This window comes from Colius striatus, chromosome 12, assembly GCF_028858725.1.
Source record: "Colius striatus isolate bColStr4 chromosome 12, bColStr4.1.hap1, whole genome shotgun sequence".
Taxonomy (NCBI): Eukaryota; Metazoa; Chordata; class Aves; order Coliiformes; family Coliidae; genus Colius; species Colius striatus.
The window spans coordinates 18,764,087-18,785,123 of record NC_084770.1 but is presented as its reverse complement, the minus strand read 5'-3'; the positions used below and the strand labels follow the sequence as shown (position 1 = coordinate 18,785,123).

General features: G+C 46.9%; 1 protein-coding gene across 4 annotated transcripts in view; it reads right to left on the bottom strand.

Moving 5' to 3' along the window:
- Positions 1–21,037, bottom strand: part of TNIK (TRAF2 and NCK interacting kinase) — a 148,881-nt gene that overhangs the window by 120,029 nt on the left and 7,815 nt on the right. For all 4 annotated transcript variants that reach the window (XM_062006059.1, XM_062006061.1, XM_062006062.1 and 1 more), the window contains exon 2: positions 1,354–1,419. In XM_062006059.1, coding sequence (XP_061862043.1) covers positions 1,354–1,419 — 66 coding nt within the window. The remainder of the gene's footprint in view (positions 1–1,353; positions 1,420–21,037) is intronic.

Here is a 21,037-nt window from a genome sequence, read left to right as displayed (position 1 = left end):
GCTCCCATGGCAAGGAGCACATGGTAGGAAAACAACCAATACCAGAGGGTCAGGCTCTCTGGAATATAACCTTGATAAGAACAAGAGGGTGGGGGTTTTGTCCATTTTTTCTGTGGGGTTTCAGGATTTTTTGTGTTTTGGCTTATTTTTCTTATAACTTATATCAGTTAAAAAATTCACACATTTGAAACTCCAGGGGTTCCAGTTCATCTTCAGTTCATTTCAGTCCCTCTGTCCACATACTGATAGGATTAGCCCAGAGCAACAGGAGGATGGAGGAACCAGAATCCAGGACAAATATATCCTGACAGGTAGCTTTTTAAGCATTCTTTTCTTCTGCAGAGGCAGCTCACTGTCTTTTGCCACATGACAGGCAAGGGCTATGCCTTTCAAGCAACTGAGTAAGAGCACATGAATCTACTCTTTCCTACAGTCAAAAGATAGTATCAGCATGACAAGTAAACAGGATCTGTGTGCACATACACATGGGAGTACACAAACATACAAAATCTGTGCCCATATACACCTAAGTTTTTAGAGAATGGAGCCCAGGGGAGCTATTGTCTCCCAGCAGACCCAAAGTATCTGGCAAATTCCTCATGCAACCATGCTGAGAAATAGCTCCCCATCAACATATTAAATGCAGATTCACCTAGACTTTGAAATGATTTCATCCCTTCCCAAACCCACAAAAATCATCCCCAACAACAACAAACACCACCAACAGGAGAAATTCTGGAAATCCAGCAAGGTGAGAGAGGTTTGGGACAGGGGATGTAATTTAGCAGAGAGAACACATTTCAAATCTTCTTGTGAAGACATTCATGGGTTTGAAATTCTGTTTTCCACATTCCCCTCACTTTCTCATCTGAAGAGCTGCTTCCAGCCATCTACAGCAATTTAAAGTGACCCTACTGACTGTTGTGGCTTTTTCCCCTGCAGCGGGTTTCTGCCAGTGGAAAGGGCAGCAGCCGGCATGTGTGTGAGCAGAGCACTGAACTGTAGCAAACTCATTTGGCAGCCTATTGCAGCCATGAACTCAGCTCTTAGAAGAGATCGAGATTTATCTATTAAAGCGCAGACTTCTCACTCCCTTCTCATCATATAATCAATGAAAAGCAACTGAGGGAAGACAAAACCAAAAGAAGTGGTTTTATTCTTTAGTGTCAGTTTCAGAACTAATACAAATTGCTTATTATAAGAGCTCTGTTTGCTACATGGCACTTGCACACAAAACCAAAAAGCCAGGAGTTCACCAAGGCTTCTTGTGAGGCCTGAATCAGTCAAATCTAACCAGGATCACGTGTTGGGATGCTGCATTGCATGTTTAACACATGGCCAAGGCAAACTTACCTTATACACCTGCCCGTAGGTGCCATTGCCAACAAGCTCCACCAGTTCAAAGATTCCTGCAGGATCCTAGGAGAAAAAGAAGAAAGAAAATACATTCAACAAGCAATACTTACAGATCTCTGCAGAAATATATGCTCAGCAAAACATTTCCCTGACAAATGTTTTGAGTGCTTAAGCTTTTCAGGCAGCCTAAGGATGGGCTCCACCAATGTTGCCCACCTTCAGAACCTGGGCTGGGAGACACCAGGCTGGTGCCTGTGAGTGAGCACTGACCCATTTGACTGTCATCTGCTCAAAATGTGAATGCTCAAGTGTGTGTTACAAAGGCAAGTATTTGCTATTAAAACTTAGGGGCTTTTATCCATCACCTTTGGAATCAAGAAGTTAACCGTCGGGACATCACTTTTGGGCTAAAAACAGGGTTCTCCAGGAGGTCAGCAGCATTACTGTTACTTGGCCTAAATGTCTTTTTGATTTGGTGCATCCTAGCTACTGACATTCTGGTTTGACAACTGAGATTAGGTTGGATGGGGTTTTGAGAAACTTGGTCTGGTGGAAGGTGACAATGCCCATGGCAAGGGGTTGGAATGAGAAGACGATTGAGGTCCCTTCCCATCCAAACTCTTCAGTGATTCTATGATCTAGGGCAGTACTACATGAGAACATGACAACTTGGAAGGTGTCCCCCAAGCACCAAACCCCATGCCCAGCCCCTCCTCTGCCCAGCATGTGCCCAGCCAGGGGAAGGGCAGTCACACACAAGCATAAAGGCGTTGCAGTAGCCTGAGCACACCCGTTGGCACAGTCAGAAGTCTATATAAGCTGAGAGGTACTAGTGAGAGCAGGGAAAGAATAAACCAGTGCTGCTATTTTCTCTCTTGGTGGGTTTTCCCCTTTCAGAAGTTTTATTTATACTCTTCCCTTCCTCCTCCTCCTCTCTCCGTACTCATCACTCCAAATTTGGATAGCGTGGTCCCCCTGGAAGCTGGTGGGCATGGAGGCATGACAGCACCCCAGGGGTCTGTGCAGCCCTGAGGCCTCCCAGCCCACCCACCCAGGTGATCCTGGCTCCCACACCACCACCCATCCTCCCCACTCCGAGTCACAGAATCCCAGAACAGTGAGGGGGTTGGAAGGGACCTTCTAGAGCTCATCCAGCCCAAACCCCTGCTAAAGCAGGTTCCCCTCCATCAAGGGGCACAGGAATGTGTCCAGGCGGGTTTGGAAACCTCCTGAGAAGGAGTCTCCACACCCTCCCTGGGCAGCCTGTGCTCACCTCAACAGCAAAGAAGCTTCTTGCCGCATTCAAGTAGAACTTGCTGTGTCCACCGTTACCCCTTGTCTTGTCACTGGCCACCACAGAAAAATGTCTGGCCCTGTCCTCTCCACACCCACCCTTTGGGTGTTCATAGACACTGATATGGTCCTCCCCTCAGGCTTCTCCAGGCTAGAGTCAGTCAAGGTATCGCACAACTGAGTGTTCCAGGGAGCACAGAGCTGCGAGCCATGAGCCCAGAGGATGCAGACAGGTTGACTAACAGCTCTAACAGAGAAGGATCAACCAGCAGCTCTCCTTGGGAGACAGGAGCGGGGCGCCCACCCCCGCATTACTAACATAGAGCTTTCATTCATTGCACAGCCCGCAACAGTTCAAGATGATTTCTGGGTCCAGAAGTCAAACACTGTGTCTTTGTGAGCAGCTGAGAAGCAAAGTTCAACACATTAATAATCCCATAAGTAAATTAATCCAAGTCTTGATGTGACTGAGACAGTTTTTCATCCAGCCCAGAACGTGTACTGCCACAGACCTGACCACCTCCTCAGCAGGGTCAGAACAACCCCTGCTTAGGAGTGCTATATCCCACTTCTGCCTGTTTCTCCATCCTATGGGGAATACTGATATGCTTCTTGGGGGAAGCAAAGAGCAGGGAAGCTGCACTGGAAGGCTTGGAGATTACTGAGGACATGCCTGCCCTGATGCAAGTACACCCCAACTAACTTTCAGTCAGACACTGGGGCACAGGGAGTGAAGCTGCAGCACAACGGGTTTCTAGCACACAACATCTCAGGTGGGTGCAGACATCTCAGGGCTTTACTGCCTTGGGATCACGCAGGGAGATGCCACAAATGGATGGGAAAGGGAACCAGCAGCACACTGGGTTTCCACACAGGGTGAGAACAGAGAGGAGGAAACGTGGCAGCAGCTGCTGTTTATTTTTTGCGTTCCTTTCCTAAGGCTTGTTCTCTGCAGTGCTGAAACAACTCTGACAGAGGCTTTTTCAGTGCTACAAGTATATCTATTTTTGAGTATTCACTAGGAGATTAAGGGAGAAGAAAGCTGTGCCTAGGGTAGACGATCAGGAGGTTTGGAGAAACATGTAGGGAAGTAGCTGGCCATTTCTGACAAAGAGAACTGCTCTTCACATTGTGTTTTCCAACCTCAAATCCTTGAATCAAAAGATTATCCCCCTCCCACCATCCCAGGTCATTTCTCACTCCCTTAACATGTGCAAACATTAGACGTGACACAGCTGCATCAGGTTTAGCCGAGGGTACCCATCGCTTGGTTGCAGATCCACCAGTCCCGTGCCCACCTCTACTGCCCTGGCACCTTTGTGCCAACCAGGGGTAGCTCAGGCACCAGGAGGGCTTTCCCCCTCTGCTTCCACCACCCACAGCTCTCGCTCCCACCTGCTCAGCACTTTCTCTGCTGCCTGTGGCCCCTCCATCCCATTTCCTCTCTGCATTTTTCCAGCAGCATTGCCAAGGTAATGGGGCATCTCATGGCACGGTGCTGAGTGACATTGCTCCCCTGAGTGCTGGCACAAGCAGCCTCAGCCATGGCAACACACTGGGAATGTGCCATCAGCTAATAGAGGGGGCTGATCCCTCCTCCCAGTCAGGCTGTCCTCCTTAGCCTTGCTGCTTCCCATGCAGCAGGGCCATGCTTCTCCCCAGCAGCCACTGTTAGTGCCCAGGAGTAATGTGTTGTTAATGGCCCTCCCAGAAAATACAGGGGGGAGGAAAAAAGAAAAAAATCAATCCCTATTTCCATTGGCCTCTCTTGGAGCAGTTCCTTTGCATCTTAATGGCTGCTGGGGAATAGGTTGTCCTTGGCACCAGAGGCACATCCTGCACCTTGCACCCGGCACAGCCCCAGCTGAGATGCTTCAGGAGGGTACTGGAAAGCAGCAACAGCAGCTCAGGTAGGCTGGAGTGGGCAGTGAAGGAGGAAAATGGGGAAGCACACTGCATGGGGGAAAAGAAATCCAGGCTGCAGAGCCCACTGATGACCAATCCAGGCCAAGCAGAGAGTTATCTCAGCCCAAATATAGCCTGTGCTGCAGCTCAGGGCACTTGGGTTGCTGTTCACAGCAGCGTGCTGGGTTGCACTTGGCTGGGGGTGGCCTCAAAGCTCATTACACACAGCTGCTTCCAGGACAACACCTTCAGCCTTCTGCTGCTCCCTGCTCCCCTACCACAGCAAGGCCCACAGTCTCCAAAGCTGCAGCCCTCCTCTTCCCACACCCCAGGCTGCCTGCATAAAGACTACTGTATTATTTAGTCCAGATGTTTTCAGGTGAAGAAAAATAACAAGTCCACAAAATAATAGGAAAAAAATGGAGGCAATCTGCACATCACTGGCCACCAGCTATTCCAATTTTAGACCTGTAATGGTGCACAGCTCAACCATTCCCTGCCAAGGAAAATGAGAGCTTACTTTTCATTTAACAAATGTAAGCTTTCTGGGGTGTTGCAGGCTCAGTGTCCTGCTCACAGAGGAGTCCAAGCTGGAGCTTTCACCGCAGGAAGGTGTTACCAGCCCCAGCACAGCCGCTCGCCTGCCATGCCACACAGAGCCTTGGTAAGGAGGATGAGTTACTTGGAATTTATGCCAGAAGACATATAGGAGCAAACTCAGGCATGAGGCTTTTTATAAAGCTCATAGGATAGGAAACATTTTACATAGTGGCACACACAGCAAGTGCTGTACAGACCCAGTGGTGGCACCCAAGCCCTCTCATACAATGATCTGACCCTGCTTCCACAGCTGCACCCAGGACAGGCTCAAATTCAAGAGGGGAATTGTTATGCTTCTCACTTACCTCCCAGGAAAATCAGTGGTACTAAAGTCTCAGCAGCTAAAACCAGTCTGAGACACAGAACAAGGCAAGAGCATCATCTCCAGAATTATCATGGGGGGAAAAAAAGAAATGTCCGCTTTATTTCAATAAACAGTATACTTAAAACTGCTGCATTATCAGGAAAAAAAGAGAGACTTCTGCATGTGGATGATAAAGCAGGATGTATCCAAACTTAAGCAACAAAACAGATGTCCCTTTTGAAGGACTTATCGGCATGGAGCACACAGCAGCAGTGCTCGTGGCAAGAGCAGGCTCCTGGGTGAAACCCAGACCCTGCAGAACCGAAGTTGAAAGATGTCCTCGCCTGCACCATGACATCTCAACGAGTCCAAGGCACAAAACAGCCAAGTCTTTGCTTGAGGAGACTACTTGGAAAGTAATACCCATGTACAGGGTTAAGTCAGCTAAGGGTAGAAGGCTCCAGGCATGTGTTGGTGTTGGCTATGCTGACCACTGAGATCACCAGTTAGTTGCCCTTAAATATTGGCAGGCAGAAGTCCAAAAACACAAGAAGTGTTTATACACAGTCTGTATACCAAACTTGTTTGTTTTCCTCGAAGGAGCCTCACAAAAGGTGTGTAACATAAAGGGTTACATGAGGAGCCAATGGAGAGATGCTGGGGGGAACTGAGGGGCACACCAATTAAACCACGATTGCTGAGAATGCACAGGAGGGAAAATGAGAGATCAGAGCCTCTGCAATCACTGTGCACTTAGTCCCCCAGTTCTGAGCAGTTAATGGCAACTTCCAGCCAAAAATCATGGAGATAACCAGCCATTAAGCAAATGTTATAACCCTAGAGAAGGAAAATGCACTGTGTAACTGGAGGCAGCAGGCAGTTATGGGTCAGTAACAGAGGAGCATCCCCCAGGCACTAGCTAGTTGAAGCAACTCTATGGCACTAGGAAGGGGTTTTTTTTAATCTCCACTGAGAATAAAGTCTGTGCAACTTAACACTCCCAAACATCACGGTTTTATGAGCCTCTGCCTTGGAGCTCCATCATAAAACAGCCTCAACAGGAGATCCCATTAAACTGATCAGGCATCCTCAACAAGCAAAGCAGGATTACAAAGCCATTTACTCATGACCCTCAACGCTAGACCCACTGAGCTCTATCTGTGTGCAGGTGCCTCTGCTTAGACAAGTCCTGGCAGTTACAAGGAGAGATTTTGGCACTGGGAAGCACCGAAGGGTCATTGTTCCCAAAGAGCTGGCTCTTGTAAATGAACAGCAATGCCAGGGCACACATACAGCCAGGACAGCCATAATCCCAGCCAACATCACAAAGCTTGGCATGAGGGCAACGGGCAGCACTCTCAGCACAAGTGGTTCTCTTGAGATGTAACGTATGTACACGACTGCCTGGAGAAAGCAGACTCTTCTAACCCCAGCAAGCTCCAAGGAGGAGAGAGAGACCATTAATTCAGAGGGTAAGAAAGGCCTTGCAAGGAATGCAGGAGAGACAGAAAAGTCCTTCAGCAGGACAGTTGGATACATACACTTGTCATCAGGGTACTTCTGATAATGCAGAACATTCCTATGAAGAATGAGTATAAAGATTAAGCCTTTAGTTCACATTTTCTACACTTGCCCAGACGTTTTTCCCCCCAGGCCAAATGCCCAAGCTGGGCCATGCTCTGTGAACCCATCCTTCACGTTAGCAAAGTCAGAAGCTCCATAGACAGCCATGGACCAGAGTAACCTCAAGCTCTAGGAAGTCAACTGCTATTTCTTCTGAACACACATCAACTCATCCATTTTGCTATACTTTTTACATTGGGTTCTATAGCAGGAATTGATGCATTTGTATGATTTGACAAAACAAGATCCAGATCACATTGGTGAAGCTACATGAAATGACATATTGTTCGGAGAAAAATGGAGGGGTTTGAAGAGTACTTGAAGACACAGTTGCTTTTTAGCAGTCAACTAGTTGTCTCCATCTTCAAGGCACTTCCAGTTAATAGCCCTGTGAGTAACAAAGAAGGATTGCAGAAGCGGGAGAGGACTGTTAATAGAGCTGCAGACAACAGCAAGCAAAGCAGGAAGGCAGAGGCGAAGGCAACAATTCAGTGGGAACCTCCACAAAATGAGTTTGGGGACATTACCATTTTGAGCTTCAAACATTGCCTTGTCATCACACCGACATAGCCCCAAGCCTGTCCATTAATTAAAGCAGAGCAAAAACACCCCTCAACAGGCTGCACAGGTGTTTGAGATATTTTGCTTCAGTTACAAGGCAAGTAACCAAGCAGAACCATGCTGGACTGCTGGGTGTACTCAGCCCTCACGGGGATTGCTTAGTCTCATGTCTTCTCCTCCCAGCTTTGGTACTTTTTCCCCTCCTTCGCCCACCCATCCAGAGACTCACAAGACAAGCTATCATCAATGCCATCTACCAGTGCACCTCCTGCCTACTCAAGCAATACAAGCTGCTCTACTTGGAAGAGTAATAAGGAACTCGCTGAGGGTTTTGTTTTCATTCTGAAGCAGCAGTTTGTCCTCCCTCACCCCCAAACACCCAGCTCTGTATCTTAAACGAAGACGTTTGTCAAGAAACAACACTCCTATACAGCATAAGAAAAACTGCTGTCAAGGCTAAGTTACTAACAGAAGAAAAATTTCTCCACTCGACAGCTGAGAGAAGTCTGTTTACAAATCTATTTGAACCATTCCTCTCCAGCATCTCATGAGGAGCTGTTCCTCCAGCCCCTACCGAGAACCACTCCTGTGCTCTGCCCATCTCCTCTTCCTAAATCATCAGTCAGCTCTCCTGGGTTTCTAACACTCCTCTCCCTAGCTTCTTGCTGCAGTGCAGCTCCAGCCACCATACGTGCATCTCTGTCCTTTCCAAAACGTTAAGGTCTGCCAATAGTTGGCAACAGCAAAATTAAATAAGAGCTAATCGCCACACTGGGGTTTTCAGTTAATAAAGCTGGATTACTCCTTCAACTATTATCCGCTCAAATTTAAGACGTGTGGATTTGTAGCTACCAGACAGCAAAGGTATATCCCACACCATGACTGAAAGAAGAAAGGGGAAAAAAAAGTCAGCCATGCATATATGCAGTCCAGCCCCATCTGGTCCTGCTGAGGCCAAGCCACTACAATACTTTGACTATTCCAGATCTCCTGCTCACAGACCAGCACTTGCACACACAAAGTGAAGTTCTTCTGACTTTCCCGTTCCTACCATGCCAAAAGAAAAAGCAGCCATTTAATACAGCCTCCAAAAATGGGAAATGTGGGAGCTCCAAGTTAGTAAGGAACACCTACAGCCTTGGAAACTCAAGATTCACCAAATCAAGGTGATGCCTTTCTACCACTGCAGCCAGTGGGTTGCTCAGTCCAAGATACAGTAGTGATACCAGCAGAGGACAACAATACTACAGTGACATCCATGAAGCTAACATTGCCCCAATAGCGCATGCTGGAGCAGCCCAGCCTAAGGAAAAGCCACCCACAAGCTACACATCCTAATGAAACCAAGAAGGGGTCCAAGCCTCTTCTCCATTCCTTCAAAAGCCTGACCTAAGCATCACTAGCAGCAAGGTGATTCCATCTCATTCCAATGTCACTCGGGCAAGAGGCAATAAGTTTTGGCTAGAAGCTAATGAGGATCAGCATCTGCTCTCCATGAGTCTCACCATGGTAAGATGATGTTGAGATATTCCATATTCCCTAAGACAATAAAATTCTACTTATTCTTCACTCGAAGTTGGACTCCCTCCAAATCAGACAACCTCCTCGTTTTTAAAGCTCTACAGCACATCCCATAGATCCTTAGCACGAGCTCCACAAACTGTTTGCAGTTGTATGATAAGCCCTCCTTCCAGCCACAGAAGACTGTTCATCTTAGGAGAGTTAGAAGTCAATCAGTGCAGAAGCACCAGCAAAAGCACTACTGCTAAGTGAACACCGAGGTTTCAACACCGTGTTAGATGAATGCAGCCCCAGTACAATCAGCCACTTCAACACAAGCCTAATTCAAGCACACAACTTCCAACGGGACAATATATAAAAGGCTTGGCTAAGCTCAGCGTCTCTAAAAAGCCACAGTGCCAATTATAAATCATATCTATAGTCCCCAGAAGATCTAAAGTCACTACTAGTATTGTACCACACTTCTTCGGATGCAGACATCAATTAGAGCACAGCAGCTGGACACTCTCCTCCCTGGAAGTCACTTATCTGCAGTTTCAGACCAATAAGATATTACTCCTAAATGTTTAGATCTCATCCCTCTGAGAAATAAAGAGTTTCACCCCAGCCAGCAGATGTTTGCAACCAGCTGAAATTGCTACCTACTAGTAAACGCTGTCAAAAGGTTTATGGGCTCTCAGGGGAGTTGGTTTAATTACTGACCAAAGCAGTTGTTTCAGGAACTACAGCCTCGTAACACACCAGTCCTAGAGGCACAGCAAGGATGCTGCTGAGCTCACACCAAAAGCAGAAAGGCCTCTCACATACAGGTGAAAAAAAAGCTCAGTCTCCAACAGGAGGGCACGTTTGTGGTTTGGTCTGTGGATATCTGCAAGGGTGATGGCTCAGAAGCTGGTTTGCACCTTTCCAAGTCACTGTGGACTGGACATCCCAGCTTCTGCAGCCCTCATGGGAGACTGCCCAAGTCAGCCACATGGGATTGCCTTTGTCAAGCAAAGACAGCCTTGCTCCTTCCTTGTAGTGGGGGTTATGACTAGGGGAATGCACTAAAAGAGGAAAACATCTCACTTTCAGAGACATTTAGGAGCAAAAAAAGCAAAGCAATCTTAAGACATTTTCCTTTTAAAAAGTAGGACTGTTTTGCATCTTTATGGCTGTTTTTAAGTTATGGTGGAGGAAATGGGTTGAGCCAACCAGGAAAAAGTTGACAGGTAAGAAAGGGCTGTGTCATTGTGGCACCAACAACCTATAGACTACAGCCTTCAACAGCAGAAATCCGTGCAACAATCCACATAGACTGGGCATGAGTGCATGCACACCAAGGAGTCTCAGAGACTTAAAGCCAAGGAAAGAGCTGAGAAGGTGTCTGGCCAAGAGCTGTGACCACTCATGTTCACCTACTTGAGAAGCAACAGCAGATGAGTGTTATAGCCAAAGACAGTAAACCTGGCAGGGCTTGGTCTTTAGGAACCTTTCAATGCCATCTGGACAGAACAGGAGCAGGAGTTACACTTAAGACCGAAGTGAGATGTGTGTGGAGAGTCTTGCCCATCAGAAACCACTACATCCCAGTTTAAAGGGATTGACATTGCTTTCTAATATTCAGTTGAAAACAAGACAGAGTCCCTATACACAGGTCTGGAGAAACATCACCTCACTGCTGGATTCAGTCAAGTTTCTCACATCAGTCCAATTTTCACAGATCACATGGAGATAAGAGTTACCTGCTGGTTAGTGCTTTTTGAAGAGGTACCCACAGCCTGTCACTTGTCATCAGCTCCCTATGCTTGGCTCTGCAGGGGCTGGTTAGCAAGAGAGGATCAGATAACTCCCTGATAACACAAGTTTCCAAAATGGACAATATGGGGAGCAAATCTCCACAAGACAGACTGTTACAAAACCCACAACTGTACTCAACAAGCTCCCCAAATCATGCTTGTATCAAGTTGCGTCTCCGTCTCTCAATCGCGGCAATAAACACATCTCTACATAGAGCTAGCTGGACAAAGAAGAAGAATTACTTAAGGTAATATCTAATATATGTCAATTTGCATGTTTCATATCTGAAAAGACTCTTCTCACCCAAGAGTTAACAAGAGGAAGGGGGAAGGAAGGCTTCTCACCTTTTTCCTACATTTCACAGGCTGCCTCTAGTAATGCCAGACTCACCAGGGAGTCTGAAGGTTAGAACTTGACAGACACTCAAACTGGGAGGTAAACAAGGTCCCAGAGCAAAAAAGCAAGCTCCTGCCTGAGGCATGCCAAAAAACCCAGCCTGAAAGTCAGGGAAAATCCACAGTTGCCAAAATGATATGCAACAATTTTTTGCTAGGACATAATGTATTTCCCGCAGCAAGACTTCTGTATCTCTTGGTGGCTTCTCACTCCAGTAAATTGAGGGAGATGCTTTTTATTTCAAATCCCAATGCCCCAAATTACAAAACTCAGCTTGAGGGATAAGGATTTAGTTTAATTCATTGGATACACACATCACAACAGCATTTTAGCAAAGATAAGAAGAGGAACCTCTCTCACACAGGGATCCCAGGAAGGGCTTTGTTTTGCAGGTCATCATGACATCCCATAAATCCAACCACCACCTTTGGCTTTACAGTCCATAACACTCAGATTTTTAACAGAGAAATCCCATCTGGCAGCAGACCAAGCCCTGTTGCAGGCATGGGGTGCCCCAGGAGCCCAGCATCCACCAGCCACTCGACCCAAAACTGGTCATGGTCTTTCCCCATGCTTAGGCATGGAGAAAGCTCTTCAGGTCCACCTTCTCCAACCCAGGAGACACCTGCACATGCCCAAGCAGGATTTGGCCCACAGCCATAAGTGGTGAGATGAATCATGTGGGTGTAAGGATGTGAAAAGGGGATGGGAAACATCTGTAACTGCTTCTAAATTAATTGACATTATTGTTATTTGATTTGCTAAACTCTTTGGGGCTAGATTTTATTTTAGAAAACTATGAACATATCAGATTAATCAACTTAAAATAAATGGGCCTGATTTATTTATTTCTGCTGTATCTACTCCTCTAAGCTTGGCAAGTCACTGCATTCTTTCCATCCTGTGAAAGAAAAAGACCAGGGGTTTTGCTTTCTTCTTTTAAAGGAACCTCTACAGAGCTTAGCAAGTTTCTGTGCATTTAAATCACAACTGGATGTTGTGAAGGAGGACAAGGGCAAGCTGGTTTCCAAGCACTGCAGACACTGGCTCTGTGCTGGGAGCCCACCAGGAGAGTCCCACCACACAGACCAAGCAAATCAGATCTACTCCCCAATATTTTAGACGTCTAGAGAGTTGAAAGATACCCACCTAGATAGCACAGCCTGATGGACAAACACAACGGGAGCCATCCCAGTGCAAGACACCCAGACCCAGCCACCTTTCTTGAAGGAAAGTTCTGCCAGTGAGGAAGAAGTTTAATCTCATCTAGACAGATTTTGCTGTTCTCGAATCCTCTGGAAGTTGGGTCAGCATTCTTCCCCCCTCCTAATCCCCTGCCCTCAGCTTTAGCAATGCAGCATTGCCTCTGATAGCAAACTAAAAGGAAAAGCCCTCACATATATTATGCTGAAGAAAATCAATCTTGTGTTCCACAGAATATTAAGTGGATTACATCTAGCCTCCAAGGAGAAAAATGTTGATTTCCCTGTATCTTGTGCTACTATTCACCTCTATTAGTTTTTCTACCAGGCTAACGTTAGTCATGATAATTTCCTCTTATTCACAGCTCAAGTGGCTCAAAAGACCAAGCAATAAGAGCAAGACTGGGACTTCTCTGTGATAACAAGGAAGATCAAACCATGCAGCACTGCTGCTGTACAGGACAATGTTCAAGGCAAAGAAGAAAGCCAGATTAATTTCTTTGAATCATAGAATCAGAATGGTAGGGGTTGGAAGAGACCTTTAAAGATCATCTAGTCCAATGCCCCTTCTAAAAACAGGTCCACCTAGATCAGGATCATTCAGATTGACTTCATGGCGGGATCAGTCTTGAACACCAATGTCTCCTTGTAAGGCTTACAGAACAGCAGAAAGCCTTTAAAAGAAAATTCCTAACATTACTTGAAATGTGCCATTAGCCTAGTTACAGCAAACACAGCAAGATGGACTTTGTGGATCCCTGGGGAACTGCAGCCCAACCCTCTGTTCCCAGCACCCCAGGTAACCATCCAAACCACAGCAAAGTGCCACCAGCTGACTTACTACAGTTTTACACTTTCTTTGCAGAGGTGTTAATGACTCTAAAAAAGCACAAGGCTGGATAAGCAGCTTCAATACCATTTAAATGCTTACCATTAGAAGAAACTGAGAGCCTGCAAGGCCTAGACACTCAGAGAGCAGAGGCACATCCATTGAAGCTGCTGCTCATGTGAGAGGAGTGTAAATTACTCAGCAAGGAGTAAGCAAGATCAAAGCCACTCCAAAAGGATGCAACCCACTGACAGCAATGCAAAGTCAGCCCAAGCTTTTCTGAGTATTTCACAAGCAGGCTGATGAGCTTAAAAGGCCAAAAGGAGAATTTTGATGACACTGCACAAAAGTAAGAAGAGGAAAAAGTAAAAAAAACCTCAGGATATTTATCACGTCTAGAAAGAAGCACAAGTTCTACTTGGCCCCGTCTTGATGCATGGGGAGATTCATACTCCCCATTCACATCTCGCTGGTCTGCACGTGGAAGAGGAACACAATTTCTCAGCTGTAATTCCCAGGCTCCATCCCCTCTTTTATAGTTCTTAATTTGAATTCTGCACAATAAACGTCAGAGCTGATAAGAAAAGCCTTATCGGATGAAGTAACTTACAGCTTCCCACGTGGGCAAGACAAAGAGCTAATGGCTACAGAAGCAGATAAGGGTGCTCATAACCAGAAATCAAACCCATGCAGGAGGTTTCAGCAACAACACACTGCCTCAGAAAGTAAAATAAATGGCACAACAAACTCTGCCAGGCCACCCTAAATCCTCAGAGAGATGTCTGCAGCGCTCAGCAGACAGCATCACCCCATCCCGCCTGGCAGATCTGTCTGGCCCATCACCTTCTCCCCTGCTCAGAGGGGAGGGCAGCTGCAGGAGCTTCACTGTAAGCCAGCTGGGGTGTGTGCTCAGCTCAGCTCCAGTCCACCTTACAGCCCCAGGCTACAACAAAGATGATAAATTACTACCATAAGACCAAGATGCCCTTGCAATCCTGTCCTCTTAGGATTTCATCTGTTGGAAAGGAATATTTCATTATGCTGGGAAACCAGTTCAGCTACCAGTGTTTCCCCAGGAGTTCTGAAGCCAGGACAGACATTTCATTTGGGGTGACACTGAGTGCTGTGCTACTACAATTCACAGCAAGAAAATGCAGAGTTCTGCAACTGGATCCATCAAGAAGCCCAATACTCATGCTTAAAGTTAACTCTGTTACCTTTAGCATCTCTCCTAGGGCCCAAACAAGCTCCAGTGCCACACGTTGCTGTTGCCAAAGATCCAGATTGTTCAGAAGTACTGAAACTCATGGCAGCACAGTTGCACCTTGGGTTCACTTCCACTAAAACTGAGTTGTAGGATGTGTTCCTCACCACTGAGTCCTTCCAAGAACTCCAACCTGTTGAGTATTATCTTCCCATCTGATTTCCCTCCTGAAAACTGACACCTGCAAGTTATTTCTCTTCCCTCATGTCCCAAACCTCACTCTGTTGGCAAGTACACAAGAAAAGCATTTATTCAAAGGAATTTGCTCCTCAAGTCTTGCAGATACCAAAAGCAAATGTTATCTAATCTTAAGAGAGCATAGTTTAATGGCTACAGCACAGGATGAGAGGCCAGAGGGTTTGACTTCTACTCTCAACTCAGCCAGAACTGCATCTGCATTGCCTGTAAGAGAACCTAGGGAAGATGTTTGACCCCTCTTCACTTTAATTTCCCCCTGCTATGAGACTACCCTGGCGTTTCTTTCCTCACAGGGGATCTTATCTATATAAACTCCTCATTAGCATCTGAAAAGAGTTACACATCTCCGGATGTGTGCAGAGTATGAAAGAGTGGAGAAGCTGCACTGGCCATGGAGCCTAGGGACACATCCTCTTCAGTCTGTTCAGGCAAACCAAGCTGCATTGCACTCCACATCTGTGCTTACTTTCATTCTTTCATCTACAGGGAAGGAAAAAACCCAACAACTCCTTTCTTCTTGAGAAAACTCAGAGGAAAAAGTAAATTCTGGGTCTCTGTAAGTCAAGGATATCACGCAAGCTTCTTCCAACAAAGCATCAAGAGACTCCACCACCTCTAGCCAGCCACATGTGGAATTACCCATAGACAACACCATCACAAAACAGAATAAGCATCCCTTTCCCACCCTTGCTCTGGATGCTGCTGAGCGGCAGAACCAGACTGATCAGAAGACATAGCAGAAGTCTACCCTTACTGTCCTACAAAAGCTGGAGGTGGAGCTGGGGAAAATCAAGAGCTGGCACAGTTGTTCCCATGGGTAAGACCAGAGCCCAGTGCACGAAGCCATGTTTAAAGCACAGCTCCTGCTCAGCTTTGCACCAGCACTGCAACCTTTGAGGGCATCCTGAGTGCTTCTGGTGGGGCATCTGCTGGTGTTAGACACTTCCAGTGGGAAAACAACTGAGTAGAACAAGAAAAGTAACACTTGAGCTCTTCTGGGCAGAGAAGGAAAGTCACTCCATCCCAACCTGTTCCATCTTTCTCAGTTGCCTCAGCTAATCTTGTAGGTAGATCACATCAATCCCCACCAGTGCCAGCAAAAGCTGATGTTCCAGTACAGCAAGGCCTTTGCTTCTAGATGGATCCACAAGCTGCCTGCTTCCCCCAAATGCCAAAAGACAGAGCAGTGAAGGAAAGGAGATAGGTCCACCCCAGTCTCACATGGAACAGAACGGTCTCAGAGAAGCAGCTGGCCCAGGAACTTGAATAAAAAAAGACTCAGCTCTTTTAAAATGACAAGAGAAAAATGTCCTATTGTTCCACAATTAATGGCAAGCACAAGAGGTTTTATGGACTCATTTAGAAACAGAGGGTGAGCGTTAGAACACACATTTCAGTATTTCATGATCACAAGGTGAGCTGCTTGCATAATACTGACAAAAACCATAAATGATATCACAAGGCAGTTATGAAACAGGGGTTTTAAATGCTGAATAACAGTAGCACAGTAATTAAATCTCATAAGGTGTTTGTTTCTTCCCCCTCCCCACCCTTAACTGCAAAGCAGATGCTACAACCTTCACCAGAGGCAGGACTCCCACTGTGAGGTGCATACACCATGGATGTCCCCAGATCCCACCACCTCACAGCCCCAGGGACTCATCCCACCCTACAGCCTTGCCACCAGTCACATGCTTCCTCAGACCTGCCACGGGCAAGGTTTCAAGATCACACCAAGGGAGAGGCTGGGAACCCGCAAGAAGCAGGAGAACGGGGGAATAAACCTGCACAACTGCACTGTGCAAGCTCGCTACTAGACCCTGAACAAGCTTCTAGGCCTTCCTCAGTGGATTTTGTCATGAGCACATGCTGTCACAAACTGTTCCAGTGTGACCAGCACACCTAGTCTCTCCTACAAGACACATAATATAGAGCAGCAAAATGTCATGAAAATCAAGGGCAAACGAACACAGAATACAGTTGTCCCCCACACACACACTTCTATTTTTAGGTAGCCAGCTTAGCTTGGAGCAGTTTTACTCATTTCTGATAATGAGCAGGGCTCTTACATCTTCTCTTGAGGACGTTTCCTCTGTGCAGGCACTTTGCTTTGCACCAGCAGCACGGAAGAGGTCACATCAACCAGTGAAAGCAAAACCGTGACTTATTGTGAAAGGGTCTTGAGAAAGCAACTCCAGCTTTGAACTTATGCTTCATCTCCCTTGTCAATCACACTGCTTCATTTTGGGGGGCATATGGCCTGTCTGCCTACAAGGTGTCTCTCCCTTTGAACCACATGGTAAAGCCTTTGCCTATTCAAAAGTGTAATGCTTTTCCTCCAACCACTTCTCCGAGGATGTGAGCTGGTAGACCTTGAAGGTATAGGTGTCCGTGTAAAGGATTTTATCCATGTAAAGATTTGGGTCCCACTATGCTGGTGATTTCTCTTCTAGTGGAAGAGATGTTCCTCCATAACTCAGAGAGGTCTATTCCTAAGGCACCACACATCAATTATCTGCAAGGCAACCACTCGTACATTCAATGTCCTTTGGTTGCATCAGATTGCCTTTACAGCAACATCTGGAAGAATAGCTTTCCTCCTTCAGGTCCACCACTTCTCACCTCAAGCCTGAACCTTCCTTCACAGCCCTCTCCCATCACCCTTGTATCTCTCTCAGGACCACACTGATCCTGCTGCCTTACACAGCAGGAACTGGTAGTTCAGTCTTGACTGCAAACAGGCACGGTCCAGAGGGCAACATACACCTTGAAGCAGATGGCAGAGGTGAGGGAGGGTGGAGGTAGACAGCTTCTCACCCAGAAAATGAAAGCAGCCCAGGGATCTCCAGCAGTTGTGGTGCATCACTTGGGGAAGAAAGAAGGCAAAGCCTCACATATTCATTGCTATCTTTTCTTCTGCACTTTCAGTAAACTACTTGGAGTCTTCTATTTGCCCTTTGGATTACAATCTTTTAAGAAAGCCTTTTTATTCCATGCTTCTCTACAATTATGAGATCTAGAGAAAAAATACTCCCCTCTCAAGTTATCTTCTGGTGTGAGGATTTCACAGGATTTCATGACCGCAGGCAAAACCATCAGGCTTTGGATGAGCCAGAAACCCTTCCCCAGGAGCAAGGTGCCCTTCTGCTCTATTTGACCCTCTGCTACATGAAAGGGCAGAGAGGAGCATGCCTGGGGAGGAGCTGAACCCAGGAGCTGCTCCACCTTTCACTTTTTGGTGAGCCCCTGCCTCTGGTCACAAGCCCCTTTACACCAGGCTCTTGCTTTCTTCTGTGGATTGCAAAACCTCATTTATTGAGGGAAAACACTAATTCAATATGAGGAAGCATTTAAGATAGCTAGTAGATGATTAACAAGTGAGTGCTTGAGTCAATTGCCACAGGAGCACCACAGGTTCCTTGTAGTCATAAAAAGCTTCTCCTCCTGCACCCATTTGGCAAGCGACAGAGGCAGGGAGCTCATGGAGAGATTGTGCCTCACAAACTCCTTGCTGCAGGGGACAACACTGCTACAGACTGTTACCTCCCTCTCCCCAAGCCCGCAGGCTGCTAACTGCAAGTCTCCAGCCCCATCAGTGGCATCCCAGGGACCTTCCCATGGAGGATCTTGTGCCTACCTTCCTGCTCTCCCAGCTGCCCCCAAGACCTCTCTCCTTGTGCTAAGCCCTTGCCAATGCAGCCTTTGCAAAGCTGGCTATAGCCTTTCACGCTCACTGCACAACTGAGCACCTACCTGCCTCCCTCCTACCAGGAACTTGCCCTCCAGCCAGCCGAGTCTGCCAGGAAAGGGAGCTATCAGGGTCCCCACCCTCGGGCAACATCACACCAACACACAAGGCTGACCACAAGTACAGAGTGTGTTGCGTGGCTCTCTTAACCAAGGCCAAAGAAGAAGTAGCATTTCTGCTTAGGGCCTTTGCCTCTTCATGCTAGAGTCTCCCAGAGCCAAGTAAAGGTGCTTCAGCACCCGAGTATCAGCTATTTTTAGGCAACAGCATCCTGAACACCCGTCTTCATCCTGGCTTTTATGTCGCTCAGCGAAGAAGTTACCGGGATTTGGCACGTTCTCCTTAACGGGCCATCATTAGCAAGTGACTCAGATTATATTGCAGCATGAGTCATCTGGCAGAGGTCATCATCATAAGCAACAACTAGTCTTCAATTATTTCCTTCACGTTGAATTAAAGGTATATTGTTATGCTAATTTTACATCTGCTCCATCCTGTCTTTCCATTTACTGTCTCCAGAGCAACCTGGGATTTCACCTCATGTCCCAAACCACCTCTGGAAGAGCTTTTCCACCACGGTGTAGCTACAGGCTGTCGGAAAACATGGGCATGGCAATGGGAAGTCTTCTGGGTGGATTTTCATCTACAGCATCTCTACCTCAAACAGCTCTCCATCCTGCTGCTCCACAAGGATCATAGAATCATAGAATGGTAGGGTTGGAAGGGACCTTTAGAGATCATCTTGTCCAACCCCCCTGCAGAAGTAGGTCAACCTAGATCAGGATCAGATGACCACCTATTGTCTCTACCAACTCCTTGCTCTGTTTATCCTTTATCATGATAATTTTCCAAGGATCCAGGGCTTGCCCAGTGCTGAAACACAACTACCTTTGTGCTGCCACATCACAGGTTTGTCTCCAAGAGCAGGGGCAAAGCCCAACAAACCAAAATTACTTTGAACTATGCCCAGGAACACATGAATATTGAAACTATTCCAAGCCATGAGCACGGCAGGTGGAAGAGAAGGCATTTTCAGACATTTTCCACCTGTGAAGCAGCCCCGCAATTCAACAGGACTCCAGCCTCTCCCCTCCATTCCTACTCCCTTCACCACAGCTCCCTAAGCAGTGTACCAGGAGAAGACAGCATCCCTGCCAAGCCAGGACACTTGGCTTGGGTAACACAGTTTTACCCCTTAGAAAACACAGCCATTACCAGCCTGGTCACCAGCAGAGCACTCTGTGTCTGTATTTATAGCAGGCAAACACAGTCACATCGGCTGCAAGGTTCACTTTAGAGAGCATTTGGAAACTACTCTCACTATTGGAATCCCATTTAGCTATTAGAGGCTCTTCAGCCTTACTAACGCACCGACCCCCACAGAACAGCAATAGGAAGAGCGGAGTCATCACACTATTTACTGAAGCTAATCAATACCTAAAGGCTGAAGATTTATTACAGAGAAGACAGTCTGTCTGCATAGCCAGAAAATGCATTTAAAGCCCTTTTAATTTTGCTGCCTTGGCCTCTGGTTTTGCTCCAAGAACACAGTTTCCTTTCCTTCCATCTTTCCTCCCAAAATGGTGGCATCTGCAGACACATGAGATGAACACCTACCGTGAGTGTTCAGTCGAGGACAGAACAAAACCCACAAGCTTAAGGGCAGCGCCCCTTCCCTTCTAGCCAGGTTTCACATGGGGTAATAGGTCTATGACTAATTCAACATCTCCCATATACATGGCCTAGAAGGCCAATGGCATCCTGGGATGCATCAAGAAGAGTGTGCCCAGTAGGTCAAGGGAGGTTCTCCTCCTGCCTCTACTCTGCCCTGGTGAGGCCTCATCTGAAGTCCTGTGTCCAGTTTTGGGCTCCCCAGTTCAAGAGGGACAGGGAACTGCCAGAGAGAGGCCAGCACAGGGCCACCAAGATCATCAGGGGACTGGAGCATCTTCCTTATGAGGAAAGGCTGTGGAAACTGGGGCTGTTTAGTCTGGCAGAGACCGCAGGGGGACCTGCTTTAGCAGAGGAGTTGGACTAGATGATCTTTAGAGGTCCCTTCCAATCCCTACCATTCCATGATTCTACTAGCAGCTTGGAAGATATTGGCCTTGTGTTTTGAAGGTCTATGTGCCACATCCAGGGACATGGGCTGTGCCATTTGTAGGCACACTGGCCCACCATTCTGTTGTGTATCTATATTATATAAATATGTAAAAGTATTTCAATAAAGAAAAAAAAGTACTTTGTAAGTGCCCCCACAAAGCCCAGAGCTGATCTGACTCGCTGTGTCTTTGGGGATAACAACCTTCAAAGCTGAGATACCACACGGGTATCACGCCTAGCGAGTCCCAATCGGGGAGATCCTATGAACTGCACCATCAAAGCTCGCTCCCTGGTTTCGTCTCAGTTCATGGTCTGCAGAGCAGAAGCACGATGGGCAATAACCAGGAGGCTTAGT